At 41.0% G+C, this 27,245-nt stretch overlaps 1 protein-coding gene across 12 annotated transcripts in view; it reads right to left on the bottom strand.

Moving 5' to 3' along the window:
• The window catches only part of MBD5 (methyl-CpG binding domain protein 5), a 127,008-nt gene that overhangs the window by 30,514 nt on the left and 69,249 nt on the right, over positions 1–27,245 (bottom strand). For 9 of the 12 annotated variants that reach the window (XM_080347337.1, XM_080347338.1, XM_080347331.1 and 6 more), the window contains 6 exons: positions 26,952–27,127; positions 22,342–22,399; positions 11,403–12,083; positions 7,333–7,435; positions 6,697–6,877; positions 1,798–3,936 (listed from right to left, as the gene is read on the bottom strand). In XM_080347337.1, the coding sequence (XP_080203463.1) occupies positions 1,798–3,936; positions 6,697–6,877; positions 7,333–7,435; positions 11,403–11,515 (2,536 nt within the window). In that variant the 5' untranslated portion in view covers positions 11,516–12,083; positions 22,342–22,399; positions 26,952–27,127. The remainder of the gene's footprint in view (positions 1–1,797; positions 3,937–6,696; positions 6,878–7,332; positions 7,436–11,402; positions 12,084–22,341; positions 22,400–26,951; positions 27,128–27,245) is intronic. The other 3 variants (XM_080347335.1, XM_080347336.1, XM_080347339.1) reach the window with 3 other exon arrangements.

Genomic DNA, 27,245 nt, shown 5'->3' with positions numbered 1-27,245 from the left:
GAGTCTCAGAAGAGACAAACTGCATCAGGAAATCCTCCTCTTCGTCAGCGTGACAGGGCAAAACGGCCACGCTAGGGTTAACAGCTGCTTGCTTGGGACACAAACCAACAATATAGCCAAGGAAAAGAAAATAAAAAGATCTTATTTCCCCAGGAATGGAGAGAAATTGTTGTAAGAAAATAAGAAATTAGGATTTTAGGCCTGTATCAGTGTTATAAGCTGTGCTGCTAAGGCTGAAAGTTTCAGCTTGTCCCCTGTATAGCCCTTACCCAGAACCACGAGCATGGTTACCTTATGCTTGCTTTGTACCTTTAGTTAAGACATTGATAAATGCTATTCTTAGGTTTGGTGATTTCCGTGCCAGACTGATGAACTATGGATAACAAATGAGACAGGTAGAACTTCAAAGCTAGCCCTGCGACCTAGGACCTTCCGTTTGGTACTTGCCATAGTGAAGCATGAAGGAAGAAGTGGAACCCGCAGACCACTGGGACGGAAGGAACCTGAAGACATTGTGAATACTTAGAAAATTCCACTGGACAGTGACAGATTTTGCTTAGTTGCATAATATCTGTTAGAACCCTATATAATGACTAGCTGTATGGCTGTATGATTGTCACTCTCTGAGGAGGTGACACAACCCTGCTGTTCGTGCGAATCTTCTACAATAAATACTGCTCAGAGTAACCCACAAGAGTTCGAGTCTCTGTCCAGCGCCTTCGACTACCTTTTTCAGAAATCCTTAAAAGTCACCAGAAACTCTCACCGGCATGATATTAGAAACTTCTTTTTATATAATTCAGTTTTTATATTATTCTGTTGTGTATTTTAAAGAATGAACAGCTCTCTTGGAGGAAGCTCAAGAACATGGAGCAGGTTCTTCCTTGGGCCAATGAGCCAGACCACTTGCACGCCTACAGTCGCTGTTCCCTGACCTGCTGCAGCCCAGCTGCGATTGCATCGAACACCCGTTCTGAAAGTCAAGCAAGCCCAAAGGCTCAAATACCAAATGGAAGGTTTTCTTTCCACTTAAGAAATCAACGTTGTACCACCTTTCAAAACTGCATACTTTGTTCAACCAGTAGCAGTTAAATCAAATATACGTTTTCGAGCTGTCTCCCTTTCCTCTTTAAACAGCAGCATACCTGTTTCCTCTCCCAGTCTTCACTGAAGAATAAACCAGGAAATCTCTCTACCTTCTTCCAACCGAATACACATTTCGTTCAACCATTTAATTACCAGCTTAGTAAAGCTATCATGATAGAGGCAAACACAGACTTGTCGCTCCCTTGCGCTGTCCCTGAAAAAGGTTATTTTATAAACTTTTGTACTCCTGGTATCCGCTTCGATCTCTGATAACATTGGATTTTTAATGCGAGCAGTAAAGAGCATGTGTGCAGCCCGGCCATGGGCTGCCAGGTGAGCCACGGCTTTCTATGGCTCAAGTAGCTGGGCATGTTGCAAAGAAAAATGAATGTATTTGGCCTGACTATGTACAGAAGTGCACGGATTTTATATACACAGAGCATGTGGAAGTTACTAAAAGCAAGAGTTGTCACGGGAAGGAGGCATGGGTGAGTTTGTTCAGGAAAAGGGAGATATATTGTAGTCTACCACTGTCTTTTTCTTATCCATTTTATTTTTGAGTTTCTGGATACCAGCATGAAATAGGCAGATTTTTCACGTTGGCAAACTCGAATTTAAAAAGCGGACATGTAAAAGGAACCCATTTAAAAACAGCCATCATATATTTCCAAGCAGTCGGACACAGGGGTACCCTTTTAGAAGGCAACGTACCTGCTTCAGGACTGGTTTGATTACAGCTGCTAACAATGCTGTTTGGTATCGCTGGAGTGGAGGACGCCTGGATTCTCGACTGAGGTGGGTTCGGATGTAACGAGTTTCCTAAAGCCATTCCCGACTGCCCGAGCATCCCGCAGCTCCCGCTGGCCTGCATCTGATTGATCAAACCTGCCAGATGGTTGGCGGTGCCCGGGCTGGTGCCGTGCCCAAAGTTAGTGTTTGCGTTCTGGCAGTGCACAGCTCCCCCTCGCAGCGGCAAACCCTGCGCCAGCGAGTTCTGGAGGCTGCCAGAGTTCATACTGCTGTCTGCAAAATGCATCTGGTTACCAGAGCAAGGTATTTGAGTATTTGAGCTCCCACAACTGGTGGAACTATTGCTGCTCACGTGAGAGCTTTGACAACTCATGGACTGAAGTAGCTGGGACATAGAACTGATGGGAAAGGAGCTTTGACTTTGCTTTCTTATCAAATCAGATCCAGCTTTGGAAACCCCAGAACTGTCCAACTGAGACTGTCTCAGCAAACTCAACACCGTGGTGGTCGGCTGCTTTCTTTTTCTCAGCGGGTCTTTTTGCTGAGACATCAATTTATCTCTCAGTGCTGCTCGGCCGCTTTGCCCTTCAGTCGTTGGTAGAAGCACGTTGGCTGCAGGAGGGAACATGGTATTTAAAGTGCTGTGTCCTTCGTTGTTGCCACCGCTGGCAACAGGTCCAGAATTGCTACTGCTATTATTGTTGTTACCAGCAAGTTTATTTTGATTTGCTAGCTGTGCTTTGGCTGCTGCTGAGAGTAAACTACTTGCTGGAAAAGAGGCAGCGTTGTGCTGGTTCAAGATCTGATTTAAAGGCATTCCCAGCAATCCAGGCTGACTCTTCAAGGAACCACTTCCAGCCGATGCAGTAGAAAAAACTGCATTGTTTGGAGGATTTAGTACATTACTCATTCCAGCAATTAATGGGTTAGGGATGTCCTTGTACTGATTAAGTCCGTCATGCTTGGTGGAAGGGCTAGATGGCATAGATGGTCTCGGTGACCCTATTGTTGACCTTGGGGACCTGGGGGGAACTTTAATACCGCTACAAGATGACTGTGGTCCTACTGGAGGCAGCAGGAAGTTGCCATGATCTGATGATGTGGAAGAAGAACGTGATCTTTGGGGAGAAGCCTCGATCCTTCCGATCCCGGAGCCCATCATATGAACTGGGGACGTGACTGGCGAAGGAGAGAGGGAAGTTGAAGCAGAATGTTGAACTCTTTGAACGTGAGTGCCGTGGTTCATGTGACCGGGTTTGACAGTTGGCAAAGGAAGGTTGCTCGGCAGAGGGACGACAGCAGGAGGCATGCTTACATTCATCACAGGTACCTGAGAGTGGACGTTTGAATGGAAAGTAGTTGGGTTAATGATAACGGGATTCTGATTCACCGGTTTGCTAGGAATAGGGTCAAGTATGCCAAGTGGATCCTTTTCTGATGTTAATGGCTTTTTCTGAAGAGCACAAGAAGGCGGCGGAGGAGGCGGGGGTGGGCCCTGGGGCGGTTTATGGTGAAACATTGCTCGCGGTATTTCCATACCAGTCGAAAAATTACACATGGGTTTTTTCATTACTGGGCTTTTTGTGGTCAAGGTTGGGGAAAGAGGTATGTTAGTCCTTCCAGCCATTGCGCAGGATGACTGTATGGGGGAACCATGTAGCATTACTGACGGTGGAGACAGAGGTGTCCTGTTCATGTGAATAGGGCTGGAGTTGGGTGCTCCATGAAAACCGGGATTGTTCCTTGTGAAAACATCAGGGCTTCCCAGCGGGTCAGTCCTAGGAGAGATTGAGCCATCTCCGTATATCTGGGATCCCGATGAAGCTGGACTGGGCATCCCACCGTGACTGCCACGATACGGAGACTTCTGTCCAAGTTCATTACTACCCAATCTCTGCCTAGGATAGACAGAATGAAGTTCTTGTTGCTGGCTTCCAGCCATTTCTTGCACATAAAGCCTACCCATGGCATTAGATGCCCCTATCATCAACTTGAAAGGAGTCTTACATTCTGGCATCACAGAATTTGTAATTCCTTCATGTGATTTATTCCTCATTGATCTTGGAGTTGCCGCTCGAGTAGGAACTACTGGAGTTGCACCTGAGAGCAAAAACACAACAATTACCGTTTTGAAATCCAATATCACGCATTCCAGTGCAAAACTACCGCGTGCGAACGTACTCACAAAAGCCAGAAAGCCTTTTGGCTAAACTTTTGCCTCCACAGAAATAACACCCGACTCACCAAGAAGCTGCTGGACCGGTGCGTGCTACCTTACCACAGAGCGCAGCTGTACAGACCTTAACTCCACAGCCCTTTTTAAGACAGCATAAATATGGACAGCTTTAAGTCTTGTGTTTCTTAAGTCTCAAGCACACTTGCTACCTACATTAATTTATTTTAGCATGCTCCTTCTGAAACATCAGTTCTTGTATATTTTTTATAAAGCCCATTTTTGTCTTCTACCCATCTCTCCTCCAGCGTCCTGCTCCTGCGTCTCCAGCATCGCTGCTGCTGGCACAGGGAAAAGGAGCCTCTGGCACCATCTATTGAGTACAGGAGGAACAAAGCCCAACAAGGCGTTAGGCTCATTTCTCCTGGCCCTACAGACAGGAGGGTCCTGCCCCAAATGCTGGGGAGGACGGATGGGGAGCTGTGCCACACGACCTTGGCCCTGCTTTAGTTCAAAAGGTGACGACATACATTATATTGTGTCCTGTATTACTTTACCAAATTAAGGCTTTTCCTGCAGTTTTTGCACCAAGCTTTGCTTGGGCTGAAAACGCCGAAATTAAGAAGGGGCTCTGCCTTCTACTTCTGGTTTCAAGATAAAGGCCCTGGGGATATTTGCGTACGCAGACACGTGAACTCCTCTGCAACTGAAAAAATCCCTGTAAATTCCAGTTTTGAGACTAGAGCTTCCTACAAGCATGAGATGACTTTTTCTGCCCGCTAATTTTAAAACATTTATTTCAGTGCTTTGCTTTAGGAACAGCATCACGAGCAGCTCCCAGCCCGGCGGCCTTTGTGCCAGTTCTGCTGCTCTGGGAATCCGTAATTCAGCTTGCAGAGCGAGCTCAGTAAAGGAAAATGAATGTGTTCCTGGCGTGCAGGCTCTGAATACGCAAACGTAAACCTGAGTAACGGGCTAAAGATTTCATGTTCAAATCAGTTCAGAGGTTCCTTTAAATATCACTACTCAGAAGAATTCCGCTCTTCCCTTCAGCCCGGCCCTGGGCCACAGATGGCACTGGCAATCCTGCCTTCATCCTATTTGCTCAACCAGTTACATCACGACAGAAACAAACATATTACCTTTCCCAAAATACAACCAAAGGCTCATTTAGGGGACAAAGCTCAAGACTGAGCTGTAAAACAAAATATGTACAAGAACTCTCACCTTGAATGCCGGACCTAAGCAAAGGGTCAAATGTAAATGCGCATAAATGAAAAGGCAATTTATTGGGAAATTTTCCTCTTCTCTTAGCGCACAAAATTCTGATCAACAGAGAAGGCAAAACCACAAAAATATGACTTGTATCTCTAATATTTAGCTGATTTTCCCTCCTTCATTTTGCTAAGTTTTTGAAAGTATGACTAAAAAAGAACACAAAATAAATAATATGGAAAATGCACAGTAATGTTGGATATAGCACTGCTCATTTAGGAAAAAAAATTGCATTGCGAGAAACAATTTAAACAAAACTTTAAAGTCATGAATAGCAATTTCAAAATGCAAGAGCCCATCAGTACTATGAACAGCACTGATATCACAGCATTGTCTACACCGCTGAAATGTATTATTTAGGTTTATACTCTTAAAATGTTCCACTTTGAAGCCAAGCCTCAGAGCGGTTAGCAGTTATTATCACAGCAGTATAGGGGCGCAAAAGATCTCTCAGATTATCAGGGGCTGCACGCGGAACATATCACCATAAACTTGCCAAGCTCTGTCTTCAAAGTAACCTTCGCTCCTTTGGCCTAACCATTTGGGTTTGTAGGACTACTGCAGACCCTTCCCTGTAATCCTTACAAAGTACCTCATTTTCAGTTTCTATGTAACTTCATCAGCTACTCCTGCTCCATCTAGGTCTCCTTTCTCACTGATGTACAGCTGACAGCTTTTTTCCTGGTCCCCAGGTGAACAACCTTACAATTACCAGGATTTGTTGCTCTACCTTTTCCTTCACTCTGGGTCTCTACGATCCCCTCAGGTTTTCAAGATGTTTCGATCTTGTTTGATCATTATTTGTCAACTTCGTCCATCAACAAATTACCTCATTTTTTGTTGATATGGAAAATTAAAATGCTAATCCAGGTTGGTGCCCAAAAATAATCCTTGAGAAGTTAGGGTGGAGATCTTCTCCAGCTGTATCTTCTGCCTTGCAATACCATTTCCCATTTAGCCAAGTCCTCAGCCACATTCTAATCCCTTTATAATCACTTTATTCTGCTTTTCTAATTTCCCATGTGACAGAATATCAGACATATTACTACAGTTCCAAAAGATGAGAGCTAATGTATTTTCTTTGTCTAGAACAATCTGATATCTTTGCCAAGAAAATCATGCTCTTAGTCTGGGATGACCTGCTTTTTAGACTCCTTTTCTATCTACCTACATCTCTAATTACTACCTTTGTTATTTCCTTTAATCTGTTTACTATTGCACCATCGATAAACAAGACTTATGGGGGTGTTTTCGTAATGATGTATGTTCAAAATCAGGTAATTAAACGATCCTGCATGATTGTACTTAGTGCCATGATCTCGTCAATGGACTGAAGTTGGACCAAAGGTTGGACTTGATGATCTCTGAGGTCTTTTCCAACCCAGTCGATTCTGTGATTCTATGATACTCACTTGTTCCACCACCAGGACTAGTTAGAACTAGGGAAGGATGCGGTGCTTCCATGCTTTTATGAAGTGCAGCCACAGCAATAATTTTCCTTTTATGTATGCATAGTTTGGTGACATCTTCGTCCGCTTTAACATCTTCAGCAGTTCTCTGCTTCACAGCAGCTCCAGGATCAAAATTAAAGACCTGAGAGGAAAAATTGTCATGTTTAAAATAATGATTCTAGGCAGCAAACTCACCAAATACACCTGAACCAGAAATGTTACAGAAAGTTGGATTTGCTCGTGTTTCTTACAGTTATCTGACTGCGCCTACGTTGCTCAAGAGATGAAACAGAAATCAGTGTCTTGCTCTGATTCTCATGTATGATCATGTGAGAATGCACTATAGTGGTGGTGGTACGTTTCCAATTTAACAATAAAACGTTAAAACCCCATAAAAACCAAGTCAGGTCTTTCCCCTGAGGGGAGAAGGCAGAGGAAAGATTCATTTACTATTTTAAGGTAAATCTTGGGGTGTATACCACTTATCTCATTTTATATATATGATCTGAACAAAGATTAAGTCATAGTGTAGCACATCAGCTGACATAACTGATAAGGATTATAGCGCAGTGATCTCAAAATGAAGCTTTTCGTTACCTTGGGAAGAACGAGAGGACATTCTAGGCCACACTTGCATGTTCCATCAGTCAGCAAGTAAGTCTTCACCTGCTCCAAGCAGGATAATAAAGACCCACTGGGACTGCAAAGGAACAGAAAGATGAATACAAGCTATTTGATAGGCCAGGAATCCCATCTACCATTCTAACAGTTCATGTAGAGCGTTCAAAATAACACAGCTAAGATTTACTATGTTTTGTTTTAATAGTATTTATTGCTTCTGGTGAAGAACTGAGATGATACTTACCAAAAACAGCCCGCAAAACAACATTTTAAAGGAAGATTTTACTATAAACACTGCAAGTGCAGAGAATATAAAGGAATGGGGATTATCGATATTTACTGATCACATTACAGTCCTGCCTTAGCTCCTGCCTAACTACACTAAGATTAGTTTTCTCCCTCCTCTCTTCTATAAAGGCATGACAGTCACTGGTACTTTTTAGGATGGAGACCTAAAAAATACCCACAAAAGTGTTCTTCAAGAAGTATAAGAAAACCGATAGAGAAAAGGCAGAACAGGAACAGAACTGCTGATGTTGCACCTCTTGGTTGCACAAACAATTTGGTTTCATTCAGCTAAAATTTCAAGCCTCTCACTGAAAGCAAGAAAAATGACACCAAGAAGCCCGTCCAGTGAGGTTCCGATCAGCTGCACTCGGATTGCTCCATCTCCCACCAGAACATCATTATCTCCATAGCCAGAAATAGAACAGTGGAAATTCTGTTACGCCAAAATCACTAATTCATAAGATGAAAAAGTTGTCATGTCACGAGCCTCTAACTTCTGGGTTGCTCTTTATTATTGAGCCATCTCAACTGCTCAATAGGGAAAGAATACAGTAATTTCTGAGGACTGGCTAAAACCCTGGTTCTTAATGGCAGCAGTAACAGCCCTTCAACAAAACCAACTTCAGTGGGATAGTTTGGATCACGAAAACAGCCAGGAGCCAGAATTCCAAACTATGACAAACTTTCCTACGTAAACCCCGATGTATAAACACCTAATTCTGCACGACTAAGTCACATCTAAAGCAACATCCGCAAGTGACATTTAAACTTACGCTGACAGTTTAAATAAGTCATTTATTTGCCAGGCCTGCCCTGAAATAATTGTTTTAGTGAGAACTGCCCAGGTCGAACACGTGTAACAGTGATGGTTCTGAGGATAAGCCAGATAAAAGAGCGATCTAAAGAGAAGTGATAGGTAAGTCAGAAAGCCAAACCTTCACTATCTTAAAATATGTAGGAAGCAGGGGGAATGACTCTTTACTTTGTTTATTTATTTAAATTCCAGCTACAGTCTGGTTAAACCATGGAAAACATCGGAATCTGCACTACACCATCCCATCTACACCCACACTTCTTTTTTCCCCTGATTCTAGAATTAAGCAATTTCCAAACCTTCCTTGGTTTGCACTTTGCCCCAGCACACATAACCAGTTCAGGCACTGAATCTGTGGCACGTGGGACTCAGCATCCCTACTGCATGTATGTGCAACAGTTATTTGTCCACAAGAAACAACCACATTAAAAAAGAGGCCAATTTCTCTGTTCCCGCCGTGTTCTTGGGCAGACCTATATAATTGCAAAGTATATTTTGCATGTAAAGTTTTTCTCGTATTTCTATACTGCAAAGGGTAATCAGCAGCTTCTTTTGTAAGGTACTACCACTGAGCTCATCCAGATGTGTTTGGATCCCAAAGAAAGAATTAATTATAAAATATACTAGGACGTGTTACTGACAGTTCTGAAATCTTTTCCTATTATTAAAGAGCTTTTCTCAGTTTATTCCACTGATGACTAAGCTGAAGAAGAGATCTAGGTTCTACTTTAAGGCTGTAGCGCTTTTTTAACTAAGAAAAGCACCGAGACTCAACTCAGTGCTTTTACCAGGTAATAAAAACTAGTTAATTAATGGATTTAATCCAAAGCAACTGTGGACAGCTGATGGAAAAGCATTCCTGTTTATAAGGAAGCACAAACACTATGAGTCCTTATTCAGCTAGGATCATCTATTCTTGTTAAATCATGTCGGATCTTAATACATACACTAATTTTCCCTGGCGTAGCTTTGGAGTCAATATTGTCTGACCTTTCGCTCTCTGCACAGCCGCCGTGCACAGTTGCAGGCGGTGGTTGCTGCGGGAGGGCAGAGCCGCCCTGGAGCAGGTTACCACAGGGGCTGTGCAAGCGCAAACCTGAACGTGCACCTGGGGAATCCAAGGGCTGACCTGAGCCAGTGCCGCTGCTATCGCTGCATTATTTGACTCCCATCCTTTCCAACCAACACGTCCCTGCGCCTTCCACCAAATATAAGAGCCATGGACCACACCAAGCACATTGTCTATGGTGTTCCCTTTCATCAAGCAGCGCGGAGAAGGTGAGCAGAAAATTGACTATTGGATTACAGAGAAAAAAAATCCATGGGCAGAGCTTGGGAGGAGGGCAGAAATAAAAACATAGAAAAGCAAATGACTGTCAGAATGATACCAACATTTACTAGTTGAAACACATGAAAGATATCTGCTTGAAGCAGCAGTACAAGCTGCACGGGCCGCTTCTTACAGCCACGCAAAACCAAATTGGGATGCAGGTAAGATCATCAGCTATATAAAAACACCGGAGCATTATACGTTTTGATGCCTGGATATAGAGATGATAGAGAAAAACAAAACAAAATAACCCACAACTTTTTCTGTTGGTTATTGATTTTTAACTAAGGCAGAGGCCCAGTAAATTACAGCTTTAATGAGAAATACAAGGGGAAGGCAATTTATCTTCAACGTGCGTATCGCCGGCATGGATTTTGTTTGATTCTGCTAATTAAGAATACAAACAAGAAATCCCGGAATGCATTTGATCTTTTATGGTAGAGCTTAGTGTAAAATCGGGGTATGTTTTGACTCATTATTTGGTATTGGTAATACATAAAACGTTGTGAAGAAGTGGTTCTTTTAATCACAGAATAGTGGAATAAGACTAAGCAAATAACCGACTGATAATTGTTTAGGCTTCTGTGATGTAAACCTGATGTACCCGTATTTCGTTAAAGCTGACTTTGATCTTTTTTCCAATAACGTTTAATTTGTAGTCTGTTTATCTGAATGTATAAATTGAACAGTAATTTCAAGAGATTTCTTTGTGACTGTTCCAGGGTGAAGCAAAAGAATCCAATAAGCTAGCAAAATAAACACACAAAATACCTAAAGCTCCAAATTTAGGCTTGTGTTCCATTTTTTCTACATGAGAAATGTGAGGAATCTGTAGTAGTAAATCTTGCTAGAGAACGTCAGTGACGCTGAACACAGAACCTTCACAAGGCATATAAAATACAATGTTTTCTACAGCTACTAAGCACTTAAACCATTTAAATTTTGTTTCAACAGCGAGTATGTAAACCACAAAAGTCTAATGGACATCTGGAACATAAACCCAGGAAAGAGTTGGGGAAGAAGAGTGAATGGCAGGATCTGCATGAACTGAAGACTTGTGCTGACAGAACAAAGTCCCACTCAATCCCACCTGCCCGATCACGGCGTTAAACTCCATCAGCAAAGCCTCAGAGAAGTCCCGTGTTGGTCAAGGAAAACGCAATGTCTACGTGTATGGGAGGAGGAAAAAGACAGCAGAGATTTCTCATGGTCTCAGGTGTGGCACATAACTAAACATCCGGTTGGTTTCATGGCAAAAGGTTTGAATAATAAAGATATTAAGTAAGGTTAAATCTGCTTCTGCTCAGCTCTGACATACGTGTGACAATAGTAACTAATAAAGAACTATTCATGCCTGAAGCAAAACGTATAGTAAGGATTATGAAATTTTCAAGACCAAGCAATATTAGATTTGAGAGTACATTAAGGGCATGCAAATGGCACAACTGACTTAAGTGGATGCCACTAATATCAGCACAAAAAATGATCTCATGCTTCCAAAAGCACAAGCCCTCTGAGTTTTCGAGTACAAAAGATCAGCTGAGTCACTAATTTACCACGTTCTGGCAAAACTACGGCAAAACCAAAACCAGTCCCCACCGGAGATAACGTTACCTGATATAGAGCACTCCGCTTTGGTCCACCCGCCGCTGCCACCCAACGGGAACTTGCACTGCTGGTGGCCCTCCATCCGTGTCCCCTCCGTCACACTCCTTTCCACCATTCATTTTTCTGTTTCTGTTTATGAGTCTTCAAAGATATCAACAGTAAGATGATATCCTTTTACTACAAGTCATCATGGCCTCCCAAAGAAGGCCGTTCAGTACACTTTTCCCCAAATTGTACAAAGTGCATTGGGAGGCTCCAGCTCAGTTTGAAACCAAGTCCTTAAAAGTGGCCATTTTTGTTAATGAGTCAGTTTCCCATTATAATCCACATTAAATATGCAATGTTTAACTCCTTATATATTCATAAGGATGAACTATATAGATAAAAATTAGTGCTTCCAACTTGGGAAAATCGTAATTCACCAATCCTTTGTTACCTGTCAGAAAGGAGAATGGGGAAAAAGAGAATTTCTAGTTCAACAGCATGGCTCCAAGCTTGATGACTGTCTAAACAACTTGTATTTTGTGAAAGCTCGTCTCATTTTTATAAATATGAGTCAGATCTAATACCTCCAGGTATTATACCCTTTATATGCCACATTCTTTTTGTTTTCTTTTTATCTTCCATTCATGATCCAAGTTGTCTTCTTGAGTTTCTTTCATGACTCCCTGGCTCCAATGAAACAGCCTGAAAAATACAGATATAGAAAACACGTGAGCCATTTGCAGCCCAGTTCAGTAATTCATGGAGATGTATAAAGCTGCATCCATTTCAAAAGCTTGGAATCTAAAGTTTCAGTGTCACTAGAACCATAAATAAGGCTTAGCCTTGTCATGCCAGCACACTCTATATGTGGGTGCAACAGAGCTATGTCTCAAAACCTAATGGAGTGCAACTATTAATAAATAGTTAATGTACAGTTTGGGTGTATTAAGGGACGTATCTTCTAATTGAATAGTTTCACGTGTGCTTCTATTCTGAATTATCAAGAGATGATTAGCTCAATTAGCGCCCTTTAAAATTGTTTATAAAACCAAATGGATTTAATTTGAAGTAAGCTGCTTTCAGAACCGATAGTATGCATAAAAATTTGAAACCCCCTGCATTAGACTAAATTAAAATAATAATTTCTTACAAGAAAATTGTAAAATAAACAGGGAAGAGCCAGCATCGTTGCACTGATCTCTGCATACTTACGAAACAATTGAATAACATAAGTAATAATTTCCTCCATACGACTATACTGTATGAACAAATATTCACACAAGAAGTTCAGAATAACCACGATATTCCCCCAAAGTAGTTTTTGAAGCTGACCAGGTGAGACTTAACTCTTGAGACTGGGTGTTTTATTAAGGCGAGACAAACATGGAATGTGCAATTAAGATAGAAAATACGTTGGAAAAACAACAATCCTTGAACTCAACTGTACAATGGCACTGATGACTATCGGAGTAACAGGTTTTATTTGGAACTGCATGTCAGTTCTGTGTTGCTCCTAATACCAAAGTTATGCTAACATTTTAAAACACAGTCAATGTTACTATAGACCTGACTGATTTTAATAAGAAAAAGTTTTTTGAGATAGAAATGGAACATAAAGACTTAGGATCCTACAATTCTACAACAACAGCTACCAACAGCATGTTGACATCTATGTTTAACTGTAACAACAGCTCCTTCCTTCAAGACCACTAAAGGAAGACCACAGAGGCATAAATATAGTCCTCAAAATACACCCTTACATGGTACATTCTCTTTAGATGTGCTACTTATAAACGTAAAGTTCAAAATGCTACATAAAGAAAAACACAGCCATGGCATTTACAAGAAGGAGGTGGAGTGGGAAGAAGCTGGCTGGACATACCCCTTGGACTCAGGTGCTGATATCTAAAGAATAAAGAGTGCAATTTTCAGAATAACCAGTGCCATCTTCTGCAGTACAGAACCCTCTAGAACAGCCCAGCACTGTTTTGCAGGGATCTGTTTCAACTTTCCTGTACTCTGGAGCACTCGGATAGGGTGTAATCCTTGGCCAGCCAAAACTGGGGGAGGGATGATGAGACTATCAGAGAACAGTTTGGGTCCAAGGGACCTCCCCAGCTCCCCCAGTGCCACCCTGCCATGAGCAGGGACATGTTCACCAGCTCAGGGTGCTCAGAGCCCCGCCCAGCCTGGCCTGGGATGTCTCCAGGGATGGTTCATCCACCACCTCTCTGGCCAACCTGGACCAGGCTCTCACCACCCGCAGGGGCAAAAATATCTTATATCTAGGCTGAATGTCCCCGAAGCCAAGAGGAGCCCAGCAGAGCAGCTCGGGTGCACAGGTGGCTTGTTCAGGAGATGCCACCTGGAGATGGGATCCCACCCAGAGCTGGGAGCGTTTCCATGGCCCGGCCAGGGCCTCAGCCTTGTAAAAGCACCTTTGCACACCGAAGGTGATCCACGGTGTGCGTGATTAAAAACACGCAGTTATCTTCTAGAGGCGAGGCCGAAAAGATCATTTCAAATTAAGCAACACCTAAATGTACAATGAGCAAAGTGCGTTTGTAACGAACCTCAAAGCATCTCTGCATATTTTTTAATGATTTCTTGTGCTTCATTAGCAAGAGGTTTAAACTGAGCTGAATTCCAAAGAACACGAATGTTGCGTTTCTGTTAATTAGTTTTCAGATGATGTTGCCTGGGCCAGGGTCTCACCACCCTCAGTGGCTAAAATCTCCTCCTTAATATCTAGTTGGAATTTCACCTCTTTTAGTTTCAAACCATCACCCCTTGTCCTATGGCAACAGGCCCTGCCAAAAGGTCTGTCCCCATCTTTCTTTCCAGGCCCCTTTTAAGGCCTGACAGGGGAGGTGACCAGGCCCCAGGTGATCAGTGAAGGTCACACGAAGCACCTTGAGATCTCTCATAGGAAAACAATCCACCCTTTAATCTCTACATTTGGTGCACAGAAATAGGATTTGGAGAGCGCTTGGTAACAGTTCAGGACTCTCGCAGGTTGTCAGTTTACAAGTTTCGGTGTTTGATTGGTTTTATCCCAATTAAGAAGGCTGAAGATGACATTTCATTAAAACGAAGACAGAATTCACCTTCAGGTTGCAGCATTATTGCTGAATGCTGCATTGGCATTTGTATTGCAGGTCCCACGTACGGCTAAAATAGGTAGATAATGTCCCCATTATTATTAACAAGAATTAACTCACTGTAATACAGTAAAACCAGAATCAGAAAATACGTTATTTAAAATACTGGAAGCAAACGGTGCAGAGAAAGTTGCTCCTCTCAGCCCAGTCTTGCTGTGGCTCACGTTGCTATTTAGGGCGATTGCACTGGATCCATTACGAGAAAATAATAGCCATCAATTTCTTTTTTTGCGCAATCAGCAAGAGATGCTTTGAAGTAACCTTATATTTCTACTGTTTCTGCAATGCTCCACCTCAGCTAACATCCGATTCCATCACCGCCATAATACTTATTATCATCTAATCAGATAAACCATTTTTCTATACTGCACATAGCCTGAAATAATACGAAAAGAAGCGAAAGAATTCACTTAACTGCTTCTGCTGTGGAAAATATTGAAATATTTTTATTCAATACAATGAATTGGAATAAAATGTCTGCTTCAATCATATACCTTCCATCAAAGTTTATTATTTGTATGACTTTTTCTTGACGAGCACTAGAGGCTAAAGAACTGTAAATAACACAAGCGCTAGAGTGATGTGAACAGTAAAAATGAATCAGAGCACAGGTATGATGATGCATTTTCCATTCTTCCCCAGGTACAAAACCCACTGCGCTCACCCTAAGCAGCAAGCAGTGAAAAACGCTATTCACATGGCCAAAGCCTGACCTTTCCTCTTGCAATTCACTGTGCTCATAGGCAAGTTGGGGTCTGCGAGGACACACCGACGTGTCTGTGTGCAATGAACTGCAGGCAAGAGGGCTCAGGCTCCCGGGAAGCTTCTGAGGACACGGCTCATCAGTGTGTAACCAGCCATGGTGTAGTACACAGCTAATCAGTGTGTAACCAGCCATGGTGTAGTACACAGTTCCTCAGTGTGTAACCAGCCATGGTGTAGTACACAGCTAATCAGTGAGTAACTAGCCATGGTGTAGTACACAGCTAATGAGTGTAGTACACAGCTAATCAGTAAGTAACTAGCCATGGTTTATCGGAAAACGCTCACAAAAGTGAGATTTTTTTCACTAAACCCCCATGTAGCCCTCTGTAGATTTCCACAAAACGCAGGCAATAAAATACCAAGTATATATAGTAACCATTGCGTATTTCTATGAATGGTAAAAGTAAGAGGTTGCATTGATGTTTTGGTACAGAAATGCTTTGCTAAACTGCTCGTGCAGAGCTGCTGGGTGTTATTTTATTTAACTGCATAATACTATAGAAAAGTTAAGCATAGTAGAGGTCTCTCCCAGAAGAGTTAATCTTCTTAAATCTGATTCAACAAAGGGCACCTTTTACATTTTCCCAATAAGCATTTATCAGCCAAAAGAAGAAAATGGAGCTCAGGAAGACAGCAGCGAAAGAGAGGATGGGGGGCACTTAAATCAAGCTGGGTCTGGCTCTTTTTCACCCCATGGCGTCAGCTGGTTTTATAACACATTTTATACGATAAAGCAGCATAGATGAGAAGCTGCAGGTTTCAAGGGACAAGTGGAGGGGACAGTGGCACAGCTCCATCGCATCCGGCAAACTGTCATTGACAAAGCCATTTACAGCCCAGGAGGCACCAGCCTGGCCGTGAGTTCTCTGACACACGGAGCATCCATTTGACCACTCGAACCTCCACATTTCTTACTGGTCCAGGATCTTCCAACTCGATTGGGGAAAAATCCCGTCTTTTGATGTCCCATTTTCCTCTTCTCCATCCAAGTGTTCTATCTGAAGTATTTTGGATTGGGATAGAAAGTATTCGGATTTTGGACCAAATCCAAAGCATGTTGGACACTGGGTTCTATCCAAAGGCCTGATTTTCATCAACCCATGTAATAAATACCTCTTCTCTGTAATCTCGTAACAACTCCAGACGACTCATGTTATCTCACCACGAGTAACACAACTTGCCACATCTAAATCAATTACTTCTTTTTAATTTGTGCCAAGACATGCCGTTTCCATTTGTTTTGCAGTTCGGTTTCATTACAATATGCTTAAAAATATTTCATTGGAGAACTATGCAAAACTACACTGAATTGTTTCCCCCTTTTAGTCCCCTCAAACCCCGCCCACCGTGGAAAATTTCTGCTTAATTTTCATATGCTGAAAGTATGTTTTTGATTTTTAACGCAACTGCCTGACTTTTGGGAATGTTGCATTCTAGGAAGTCTCTGCACATTCAGCTATTAATGTTTAACAATTTTCTGGTCAAGCGGTAAAATAGAAAACTTGGTACAAAGTAATCAAAAACTTAAATGAGATACTCATAGTCAGGATTCAGATCTATCACATATGATATGAACACCAATGTAACATCTATTTTATCAATAAGTGGACATAAAGCCAGTTAAGACAAATTCTGACAGCCTAATGTTGCAAAGATGCTCATTTACTCTTTTCTTACATGAACTTTTAAGTGTGCCTAAAATGATGCCTCTCTGACGCACAAAAGCCAGTTCTTACCTATAGAATGGTCAGATTTTGGGTGTAAAGCTTTGCAAACATACACAACACACTGCTTATAGATAGAAATTGCGATCTCACTTCCCAGGCTTTCCTTTCAAACACAGAAAACCTACAAAATACATTGAGAAGCAGAATTGCCCCCAAATCACTGTCTTAGGGTTTTAGAACTAACAGGAAGTTTTAGTGTATTAAAGAGCATTATCTTCAAACCACGCAGGGTTAAAATGAGTTTTTATTTAGTTATCGCTTGCACATTATTAATCTGCTTAAGTCCATAAAAGAAATTAGTTGGGATTCTCCTGTATCATGTAGTAAATACAAATGTTGCATCATGTTTTGCGAATGCTTTTGCAGTTTGAAAAGCAGCAATCTCTTGACTAATTCGATTGGTATTGAATACTTCGTGAAGCCCTATTTTTAGGCGAGTGATTCAACAAACAAATGTGCTTAAAGCATAAAGGAGACCTTTCTTCCTTCAATCTTATCTCATTGTAGTGGTACCCAAGACTACAGCACAGCTGTATACATGATATACTCTGCCTCTGGTTTGAGAAGTTGTCTCCATCTTACTCGTAAATACAGAGTATTCAGAGTACATTGCAACAACCAGAAAATTGATCTCCGCTGAATGACTTAATTAAAATGATACATGTTAAACTGCCCCAGTGCTGCATCGGTTTATACCAGTCCATCTACCTTTGGTATTAAATTGTTTTGAACTGTATCAAGGATGGTTTTATTTTGTACTGTAACAAGGCCTATGTATTGCTGATTTATACTACTTTTGATGCTGTAGAACTTTTTAGGCTCAGAAGACCCCAAATATAACCACCCTATAAAATGACAGCTATTTGGATGGACTTAGTCAGAAATAGAAAAAAATAATAATAATAAAAAAACCTCGAGACTCCTGGCCACTATGCTGGTCTCTCAATCCACAGTCAATGACCTGTACCCGTAGCCCACTGGACATGACCCAGCTCAGCCCCACTCACCTCCATGGGCATGGACGGAATCCCGCAGTATTGGGTTTCCTACGCCGCTGGACCAAAGCCAGCACTGCAGACCCGCTAAGTAGGAATCTACACTAATAAAATGACTTTCAGCTGTGTCATGGATAGATAGGGCAAGATTCTCATGGAGAAGGGTTGAGTTATGTTCATGCCAAGACAGGCCTTGAGGTGCTGGAGCGAGTGGAGAGAAGGGAACGGAGCTGGTGAGGGGCTGGAGCACAATGTGATGGAGCGGCTGAGGGACCTGGGGCGTTCAGCTGGAGAACAGGAGCTGAGGGGAGACCTTCTGATCTCTGAACTGCCTGAAAGGAGCTTGGAGCCAGGGGGGTCGGGCTCTGCTCCCCAGGAACAAGCGCCAGGAGCAGAGGAAACGGCCTCAAGTTGCCCAGGGGAGGGTGAGGTTGGATGTGGGGAACAATTTCTTCCCCAAAGGGCTGTGGGGCATTGGAACAGGCTGCCCAGGGCAGTGCTGGAGTCACCATCCCTGGAGGGCTGGACAGACGGACATGAGGTTCTCAGGACATGGGGCAGTGCCAGGGGTGGGGGAACAGGTGGACTCGATGATCTTGACGGTCTTTTCCAATCAAAATGATTCTATGATTCTATTATTTCCTAAGTGGTTGGGTTGATAGAGGGGAGTTTTGTTTTGGGTTTTTTTTGGTGCATTTGTTTTGTCATTTCTCTCTTAGCTTGTTCTACCCCTTATGTGGGCTCAACTTTGGGTTTAGTTTCCTAAGATATACAACCTGAAGTCCTGTGATACTCCAAGAGATGGTTGCACATTAGATAATCTCCATCGAGAACTTTGCTTTTGCTAATTGTAGAAGTTGTTACACTATTCAGCTTTAAAGAGAGATGAACTGCTTTAAAAGTATTTGTAAATAACCTAGAAAGAAAAGAAGATACTCATATGTGGAAGAGAAATGGAATTTCTTTGTAATGTCGTAGTGTCATGTTGACTTGATGGTCTTAAAGGTCTTTTCCAACCAAAATGATTCTATTCTATATTTTAGCTGATCATTAAGAGCACACAGTAGGAACCTCTTCTCTTGGAGCATTTTGGCCCAGCATGCTGGTAACTACTCAGAAGTTGTTAACCCTTACATATGATATCCTTCCTACCAAGTAAAAAAAGTGGAGTTCATTGAGCTGCAAAATATCCTCAACTGAGGAGATTTAACTGCGTCATTAACAGTTGTCCAAGCAATGGCTGAACTGGGAAGGAGCGTAGCTCTTCTAGCATCCTTTATTTAGTGTACGTCTAGTACCAAACCCCAAAACTGTAACACACTGATCTGTATAAATCCCAGAGTTGGGAGCAATGGAGGTTTCCACTTTCAAAGAGGGAATGGAGAAGGTTAACCCTTTCAAGAACCTCCTTTGTGCACTCATGTGCACGTCTGATTACACAGAGCATCTCTGAAAGGGTTTTGACAAAGAGCAACGCTGAACTATGCAACAATCGAAAAAGATGGCAGGAAACAAAAGGATTTTCTTTGTGAGCAGACAGAGCCGAGGTTCAATCAGAACTTAAGAAATACAACGGTCCATAGAAGAATACAGAGGAGTCATAATGCTCCTTCAGGCCTTCCGCCACATTCATTTATTTCTTTACAAGGGAAATAGGTCAAACCGCGTGCATGTGAGACAGGCCTGTTTCACTGCCAAAACCATGTAAGCACTCACAATTCTTTACAAAATTAAGATGAGTATTTGTATGCAATCTAAATTAACCAAGATACTACGCAGGTACAAATCACCTCACTATTATCAAAACCTTTCTTAGAGAATATTATGAAATAGAATATTACTAACCTAAATGTTAATAAGAAGTGAAGCAACATCGTTACATCAACTTTGCAACTTTAGGGGAAATCTCAGAATGAAACGAGGAACTTTTATATTATACAGTGTCCATCTTCAGCAACCTACAAATCCAGGAAAACCAAACCTGGCCTTGGATGTTTTCAATTCTTTTTCTAATGGCCAAAAGCCATTCATACATTTCCTTTTCAATGCTCTTGTTTCAATCTGTGGGCACAAAGCTTTATCAATTTTACACAAATTGGTTATATTTGTACAGTGTTACACGGCAGGAAAGAGTCGCAAAGCAACGTTCCTAGCGAGGAGTTTAAAGGACCGAGCTTTCTGTAACATAAGCAGAATTTATACTTGAATTTCTGAACAGCTTTTCTACAGTTCTTTTAGTTCTCTCTTCATCACGCAGTGATGATACATCAGCAGTTCTGCAACTGGGAAGGCCACTTTTGGGGGGCTTTTTTTGAATAGGAATTTCTGTCTCCTCTAAAACCATCAGAAAGCCACGGTTGTTAAAGTATTTTGCTTTCGTTGATGTAACACTTTTCCAGAATTTAGTACTTTGGAACAAGCAGGAGTAAATCTTCATCTTCTGTGGCTTCGGGGATCTTTTATGGTTATAGCACTGAAACTTCTCTACAGCAATTGTCACTCTCCGAGCTCCATAAGAAACTATCAAGCTCTAGAAGAGTCTATGAAGGAAAGTTACCACGTCAAGAAGAAAGCTGACTGCAAAATGTGGATGAAAAGATGTGATCTGCGCCTACAAGAGGGAGAATTCAGACCTTGCAAGGCTTACTGCCAAACAGAGAGTTATCAATAGGAAAGAGAAATCTGCTTTGTCACAGTGGGATTGCTCTCACCAACACAACACACAGATTCATTAGAAAATGGCCACATTTATCCAAAAAAGGGATAAGGAAGTTAAATTACCATCAACTTAAAACTCTAATAGCAACACACTGATTATTATGAAATGATTTGGCTATAAATAAAGTTTCAGCCTGAAGTTGAAATTACTGCAAAGGGAGATCCAAGCACATGAATAAACAAATACTCATGTTTCAAGCTTCCAAAAATCTGAAATTATTAAATATTGTTTTATAATGAAGATTATATGAATTTCAGGAACATCTGACACAGGATGCTCTTAAGGTATCTAATAAACAGATACAGAAAATAAGTAGGTAATAACTATTTGTGAGTGTTCAGTTCTACTTGCAGCTTTGCTGTATGTTACTGACTCACCGGTTACAAGGGACATATAAATTTGTGAAAACAAAAAAGTGAATTTTAAAAGAATATTCCAATGTAACTATTTCAAAACCTGACCAAGAAAAGTCAATTAGATTTTAGATAAGCAGTTAAAGAAAGGAAAAAATGAAATTGCTGGAAATATGGTGAAAGGCTCCAACCTGCCAGCATAACAATTACCGGATTAGCCCCGGATCTCCATTAACTGTGCAGGGCGAGCTCAAAAATTAAGCAATAAATGGGAAAAATGTAAATCATACTCCCATATCTCAAACGCAGAGGGCTCAATAAACTATATAAACCTCCTTTGTATCAGACATCTCAAGTTCAGGACGCAGCAATTTTTAAATCATTTGAATAATTCAGACTGAGTTTCTGTGCAAGAGAATGTCAGAAACATAGTAGGATTGCAAATTAAACCTGTAAATGATGCTTTTGTGCCCAAGTCATAAGTCACATGTCTATACTATTTTTAGCCAGATGTCTTTTTTTTCTCCAAGTGCTATTTTTTAAATTGTTTACTGAATTATGTATCTCTACGCAGCAATTTCCCTCATGAAAATACTCTTAAGATATTAAAAAAATATGATAACATAAAAATCAGCTATTCAGACAACTTAATGCAAACTCCCCAGCCTTATGTGGCACTAATGTAACAGTGCTCGAGCGCCTGGGCTGCCTGAGATCCAGCCCCATGTGATAGATGATGCTCTAGCATTAGTAGATTATTCCTCACTGTCTTGCCATGATATACTAATTGAATGTATAAGTATTTGGAGAATCTGGCCCTGCTGGTTTATTTAACACAGACAGCTCTGTTTTCTAAAAGAGGATTCAGAAATTCAAAAAAGAAAAGAAAGTGGGTGATTTAGAACCTTTTAAATGCCTTCACTCTGTGAAAATGGTGACAAATATTTATTGATATACGAGATGTCCATTAATTATACCTTCAATAATTTTTAACTTAATCTCTATGAAGATTTGTATCCACGACCTTTCCTCCTATAAGTTCTACTTGCACTGCTCTGAGTCAGCTGCTTTATCAATATACCGTTCCATTTCTAAAGGCTCTTTCTCAGCCCTCATATTAAAGCTTCACATTTGGGTTTGTTATTTAAGATGTATGAAATAAATAATGCAAATAAATAGTACTTTTTAATATACTGATTAACAGTAAGGCAAACGATTTAAAAAATGAAAAAAGCCTGACCTTTTTCCTCATTAAGCATTAGATTAAAGGTGGATATGTTCATCTTGTTCATTCCAAGCTGAAAAACAAAGAATCAGGTGAAAGAGAAGATAAGCAGTTATAACCAATATAGTCCACTTACCATTTTAAGATTTCAATGTTAAATGATTCTTAATTATTCCTTCATATTTATAAACATTTAACCAGAGAGGCTGCTTAGAATACAGTTTCTCCTTTAAAACACTGAAATAAATATATGTTTCCATAAAACGTATTTCGTACACACTTCATTTCCATAAAACACCGTGAGCACAGAAAGAATTATGTTTAAGAAAATGTTAACGTACAGCTTCTTTTTAAAAACAAATCTACTCTAAAGTTTAAACAGCATTCCAGCAACAAAGACGATAAAGTTCTTGACTGTACACACGTCACTAGTTTCACATAAGATTTGGCTCTTCATGAGTGAAAAACCTCTTGTCCCGTCCCCTTCGTTCAGAGATTTACTTTTAAGAAAGCCAAGATATTATACTTTTAGCCTACTAAAATGAGCCAAGTATCGAAATGTTAGAGTCTGTGTATTTTTGAGTTGAATTTTTATATGATGATTATCAGACGTACCCACACTGACACCTTAATAAGGATAAATTTCATTGCCCAGTGAACCGTGAAGACTGTGGTCTGGCTCCTGGAAAATTTAGGGTTTGTTTTTATGATAATAAAAAGTGTTCTATTCTCTGCTTCAGTACAGGGGTTGTGAAACTCTCCTTGGAGCTGTTTTCCCATCCAAACAGGACATGGTTGGGCTCAATGGAGAGCAAGACGGTACCTGGTAAGGATGCTCAGCTCCTGTCTGTCTCCATGGCTTTGCTCAATCCATGTGCTATAAAAGCTGATTTTACTGCATGTGCCATAGGCTGCACATACCCTAAGCTAGACAAAAAAGGTTTGATTCTCTTCAGGAGGAACTAAACAAAAGGGTGAATCACATTCAAGCTTGACAAGTACAAGAGAATTGCACCAGCTCGTCAAAGCAGAGGAAAGAAAAATGAGAATGAGGACCACAGGCACCCAGAAATTAAACCCAAGCGTCCCTTTTAGGATGTAGCACATCCAAGAGTTGAAGAACAAAGCTCCAAAAATATGAGAACCTGGAAGGCGCACAACTTCATCCCAATCAAAGGACAATGTGTTGTGCTGGATATTAAGTTAAAATTCAAATAGTTCTTTAGTTGCTGAATAAGCCTGAAAAATGTCTCTGGAAATGCAGGCGGTAGGTACGTAACACTGATATTTAGCATGTTCTGGTACCACGCTCCAAAAAGGGAGCGATTGGAAAAAATGTAGGTAAAGAGCCATTTGGTCAGCTCTTCATCACAACATATTTAAAGCTTGATCAAAATAAATTCATTTAGGAACACAAATATATTTTGTCACCAAAAAGCCTCCATAAACAGCACCAGAAAGTCTTGGCAGAAAAATCTAAGAAATGAGACTTCAAGCTCCGGATAGGTCCAACTGGTTCCCATGTCTGTTGGGCATGTATTTATTTCTTAGGTTATTCTTCAGCCCATTGTCTGAATGGGGATCTGAATTGAAGGAAAGCGGTGGCAAACCACCAAAGCCTGCAGAACCCAAATTTCACTCCGTTTTAAATATGAGCTTTTCAAAGCATTGTATTGAAGAAAAAAAGTCCTTTGGTTCATTGTGTTGTAATGAAAACCACAATAAGTAAAGACTTAAATACTGTATATCTCAAACTGAAGTATATTATCAGTAACAGTTTGCAGGGAAATAAAACAAAGTGAATCCCACAATGAAGTTGACAGAACTTGAGGAACTGAGGATGCGAAGAGGGGGCTCAGGAGAGAACTCTGCTCAGCCCCTGCCACTGGCGGACGCGCAGAATTACCGAGGTGTTCTCTGAAAGCTGTTTCTTTATACATTGTAAAAATTACCTATCACAGATTTCACGCCAGTTATAGGTAAAATATCCCAGTTTTCATCCATAGTTACAGTCAGATACGAGGCAAACCAAACAAGTTGGCACCATTTGCTCTTTACGTCTATCCTAAACAATCCCTCCTGCAAATTAAACTATTGAAATGTACAGAGCAGCTGCCACCATTGCTTTTATAAAAACCTCTTATCTTTTTAAAGCCTTATGCCTGTCCTAGAGTGTTCTCTTCTTTCCCTAGAATAAACAAACCCAACCCTTTCAGCTGTTCTTCACCGGTCCTGCTTTCTACATCTGTCACCAGCTTGTTGCTCTACTTTGTCATCTTCTGGCTAATACAAATGTTCCTTAAAGGGCAGTGTACATTTCACCTATGGTCTCACTGACACTGAACACACACCGAGTCTTGTGTCAGACACTGTTACGATACCATCTGTAAAAATTCCCAGCACTCTAGGAATGAAGATTTGTGATTTTAAGTTCTCCAGCTGTCTTGCTCTCCTAGAGGGAACACGCAATGGAAACTCAGAAGCTTCTGAAAAAGGTGTTATTTTAAATGTATTTTCTCAAGCAAAACGGTAGGTAGAGCAAGCGGAAGGTAGAGCAGCATTTTTAAGGAGTGAAGAGATCTTTATGGAGGGAGAAGCTCAAGCAGAGAAGGTGAAGGGGAGATCTTAGTGCTGTCTTCAACAAGCTAACGTGTGGCTAAGGAGAAGATGGGCCAGAATCTCCTCTGATGTCCACAGCTAAAGGACAAATTGCAGCCACACGTGCAATGTGGAAAGTTTTGAATACTTATGGAGAAAATGACGGCTCTAGGGGGATCTTCTCAATGCGTATGAATACCTGAAAAAAGGGTGCAAAGCAGACGGGGCCAGGCGCTTTTCAGGGGTGTCCAGCGATGGGACGCAGGTAATGGGCAGAGATAGAAACACGGGAAGTTCCCTCTGAACATCAGGAGATGCTTTGTTACTGGGAGGGTGATAGAACAGTAGCACAGGTTGCCCAGAGAGGTGGTGGAATCTCCATCCATGGAGATATTGGAAACTGATCCTGGGAAACGTGCTCTAGGTGACTCTGCTTGACTAGACGGGTTGGACAAGATGATCTTCAGAGGTCCCTTCCAACCTCAGCCCGTCCGTGTGACCTCCCGATGTCCCTTCCAACCACTATCACTCTATGGTTACACAAGAATTCTGTCTCAGGACATCCCCAGCGAGCGGTTTTGCCCATATCAACAGGAAGCGTTACACAGCGCTTCAGTAACACATGTGTAAACAGCTTTTCACCCAACACCACGGAAAAAATCATCTCTCAACAATTTAGTTATCTCACAATCCAGGTTTTCTTACAGACACTTGTCTTAGAACCTGTTCACATTGCAGATTCACCTAATTAAATTACAGCATCAAAATAACATCCTCCTTGGAATGCCATGAAATCTGAAAGCCTCTTTGCAGGCATTTAGAATATGAAGTATGGAAGCCAGAAAAACAAGTATCTCTAAATATAGCCACAATGTTATGTTTCATAGGTACCATTTACAAATGCAAAGGAAAAACAAAAGGAATCAAAAGATCTTCCAAATGTTAATAAAATCCTACCAAAGAAGCCTGCTCTTCTGTTAGCTCTCTCTATTGAAAGGGATGGCTCCCTAAAAAACAGAGATTAAAAAAGAGTGGCGAACATCAAGTATTCTGAGTGAATACTATACATATCAGTTCCGAGGTGATGAGACAGAATTCTTTATTTTCTCTGAAGAAGAAAATACTGATAAGAATGAAAATGTACCAATGTTTTCAAAAACCTTATTTTGAAGCAATGAGTATAGTATAGATACTACAATGACTCATTAAAATGTCCCAACAATCTATTGTACGTTAACACCACTTTATTTCAAAACGAAGAAGTACACATTTCTTCAACTGGGGCATTTCAGATTAGGGATCTCTTCAGTCTTTTCTGGAGGGATTTAAGAAAGCTTTGGAGAAATCTTAAAGCTATGGAATTAGCCTGGTATTTATAGCTCTGTTTCCTAGTGTGTTCTTTGAGCTTCCTGGGACATTCTTTTTCTCCATCTGCTGGTTGTTGACATGGTATAACCTTATATTTTGATTATGAAAATGCATAAGAATAAGAGCATTTCATTTCCCATTCTACTGTAAAGTTCTGGCTTCGTCTCAGGGCAAGGCAGCTACACTTTGCTACTACAATATAATCTAGGTCAAGAATGGTGCTGCATATTTTCTGATACAGATAACTGGAGTTCTATTGTTTAATTATGTCAAAATAGATTACTACCAATTATGACTAATACTCCATATGAATCACACTGTCACAAAATGGTAATTTTCTTACCATTAAAATATTGTGCTTCATATGCTGTTTCAATACAATCTGGTAAATCTAGGTCGAGAATGCTTTTTTCTTCTTTGTTCTGTTATCAGAAAGGTCCACGTATGGGTGCACTGTTATCTCCTACAAAGATCTGAATTGCTAAAGTGTTTACTTTTCCTTTTCAGCACCATTAAATGTCGAAGATGTCTGCTGTACTTCGGATTCGCTTCTTCAACATCAGCTCAACCCTTTTTACTACTTGAAATACACTTCGTAAAAAACTTTCCTACCAGTTTCTCGGCTGGATAAATGCGTTGGTTTCCCTTTGCAAACTTACCTACATTACTTCTCATGGTCTTGCTTCGAGTTCCCTTGGGGGATCTTTAGGCTTCTTAGAATCTGTGATGCACTTTGAGCTTTGCTTTAGACAGTCTCCTGTTTATGTCTCGACAATGGGCTCCGTCCATTGAGGCTGGGTCCTCATCTGAGGAACCCTCGCACCCCACGTTACATCTGTGGAGACAGTCGTGTTATTTAAATTAAACAATGAGCCAAATGGTTTGATTTCACTTTTCTTGATTGCCTTCTAAGCCCTTATTCAATTAGTTCTTAGTATAAACTCTAATCATGT

The sequence above is a fragment of the Nesoenas mayeri genome (genome assembly GCF_963082525.1).
Source record: "Nesoenas mayeri genome assembly, chromosome: 6".
In the NCBI taxonomy this organism is placed as follows: Eukaryota; Metazoa; Chordata; class Aves; order Columbiformes; family Columbidae; genus Nesoenas; species Nesoenas mayeri.
Note: the sequence above shows the minus strand (reverse complement) of the source record. Positions and strands in the feature narration are given on the sequence as shown.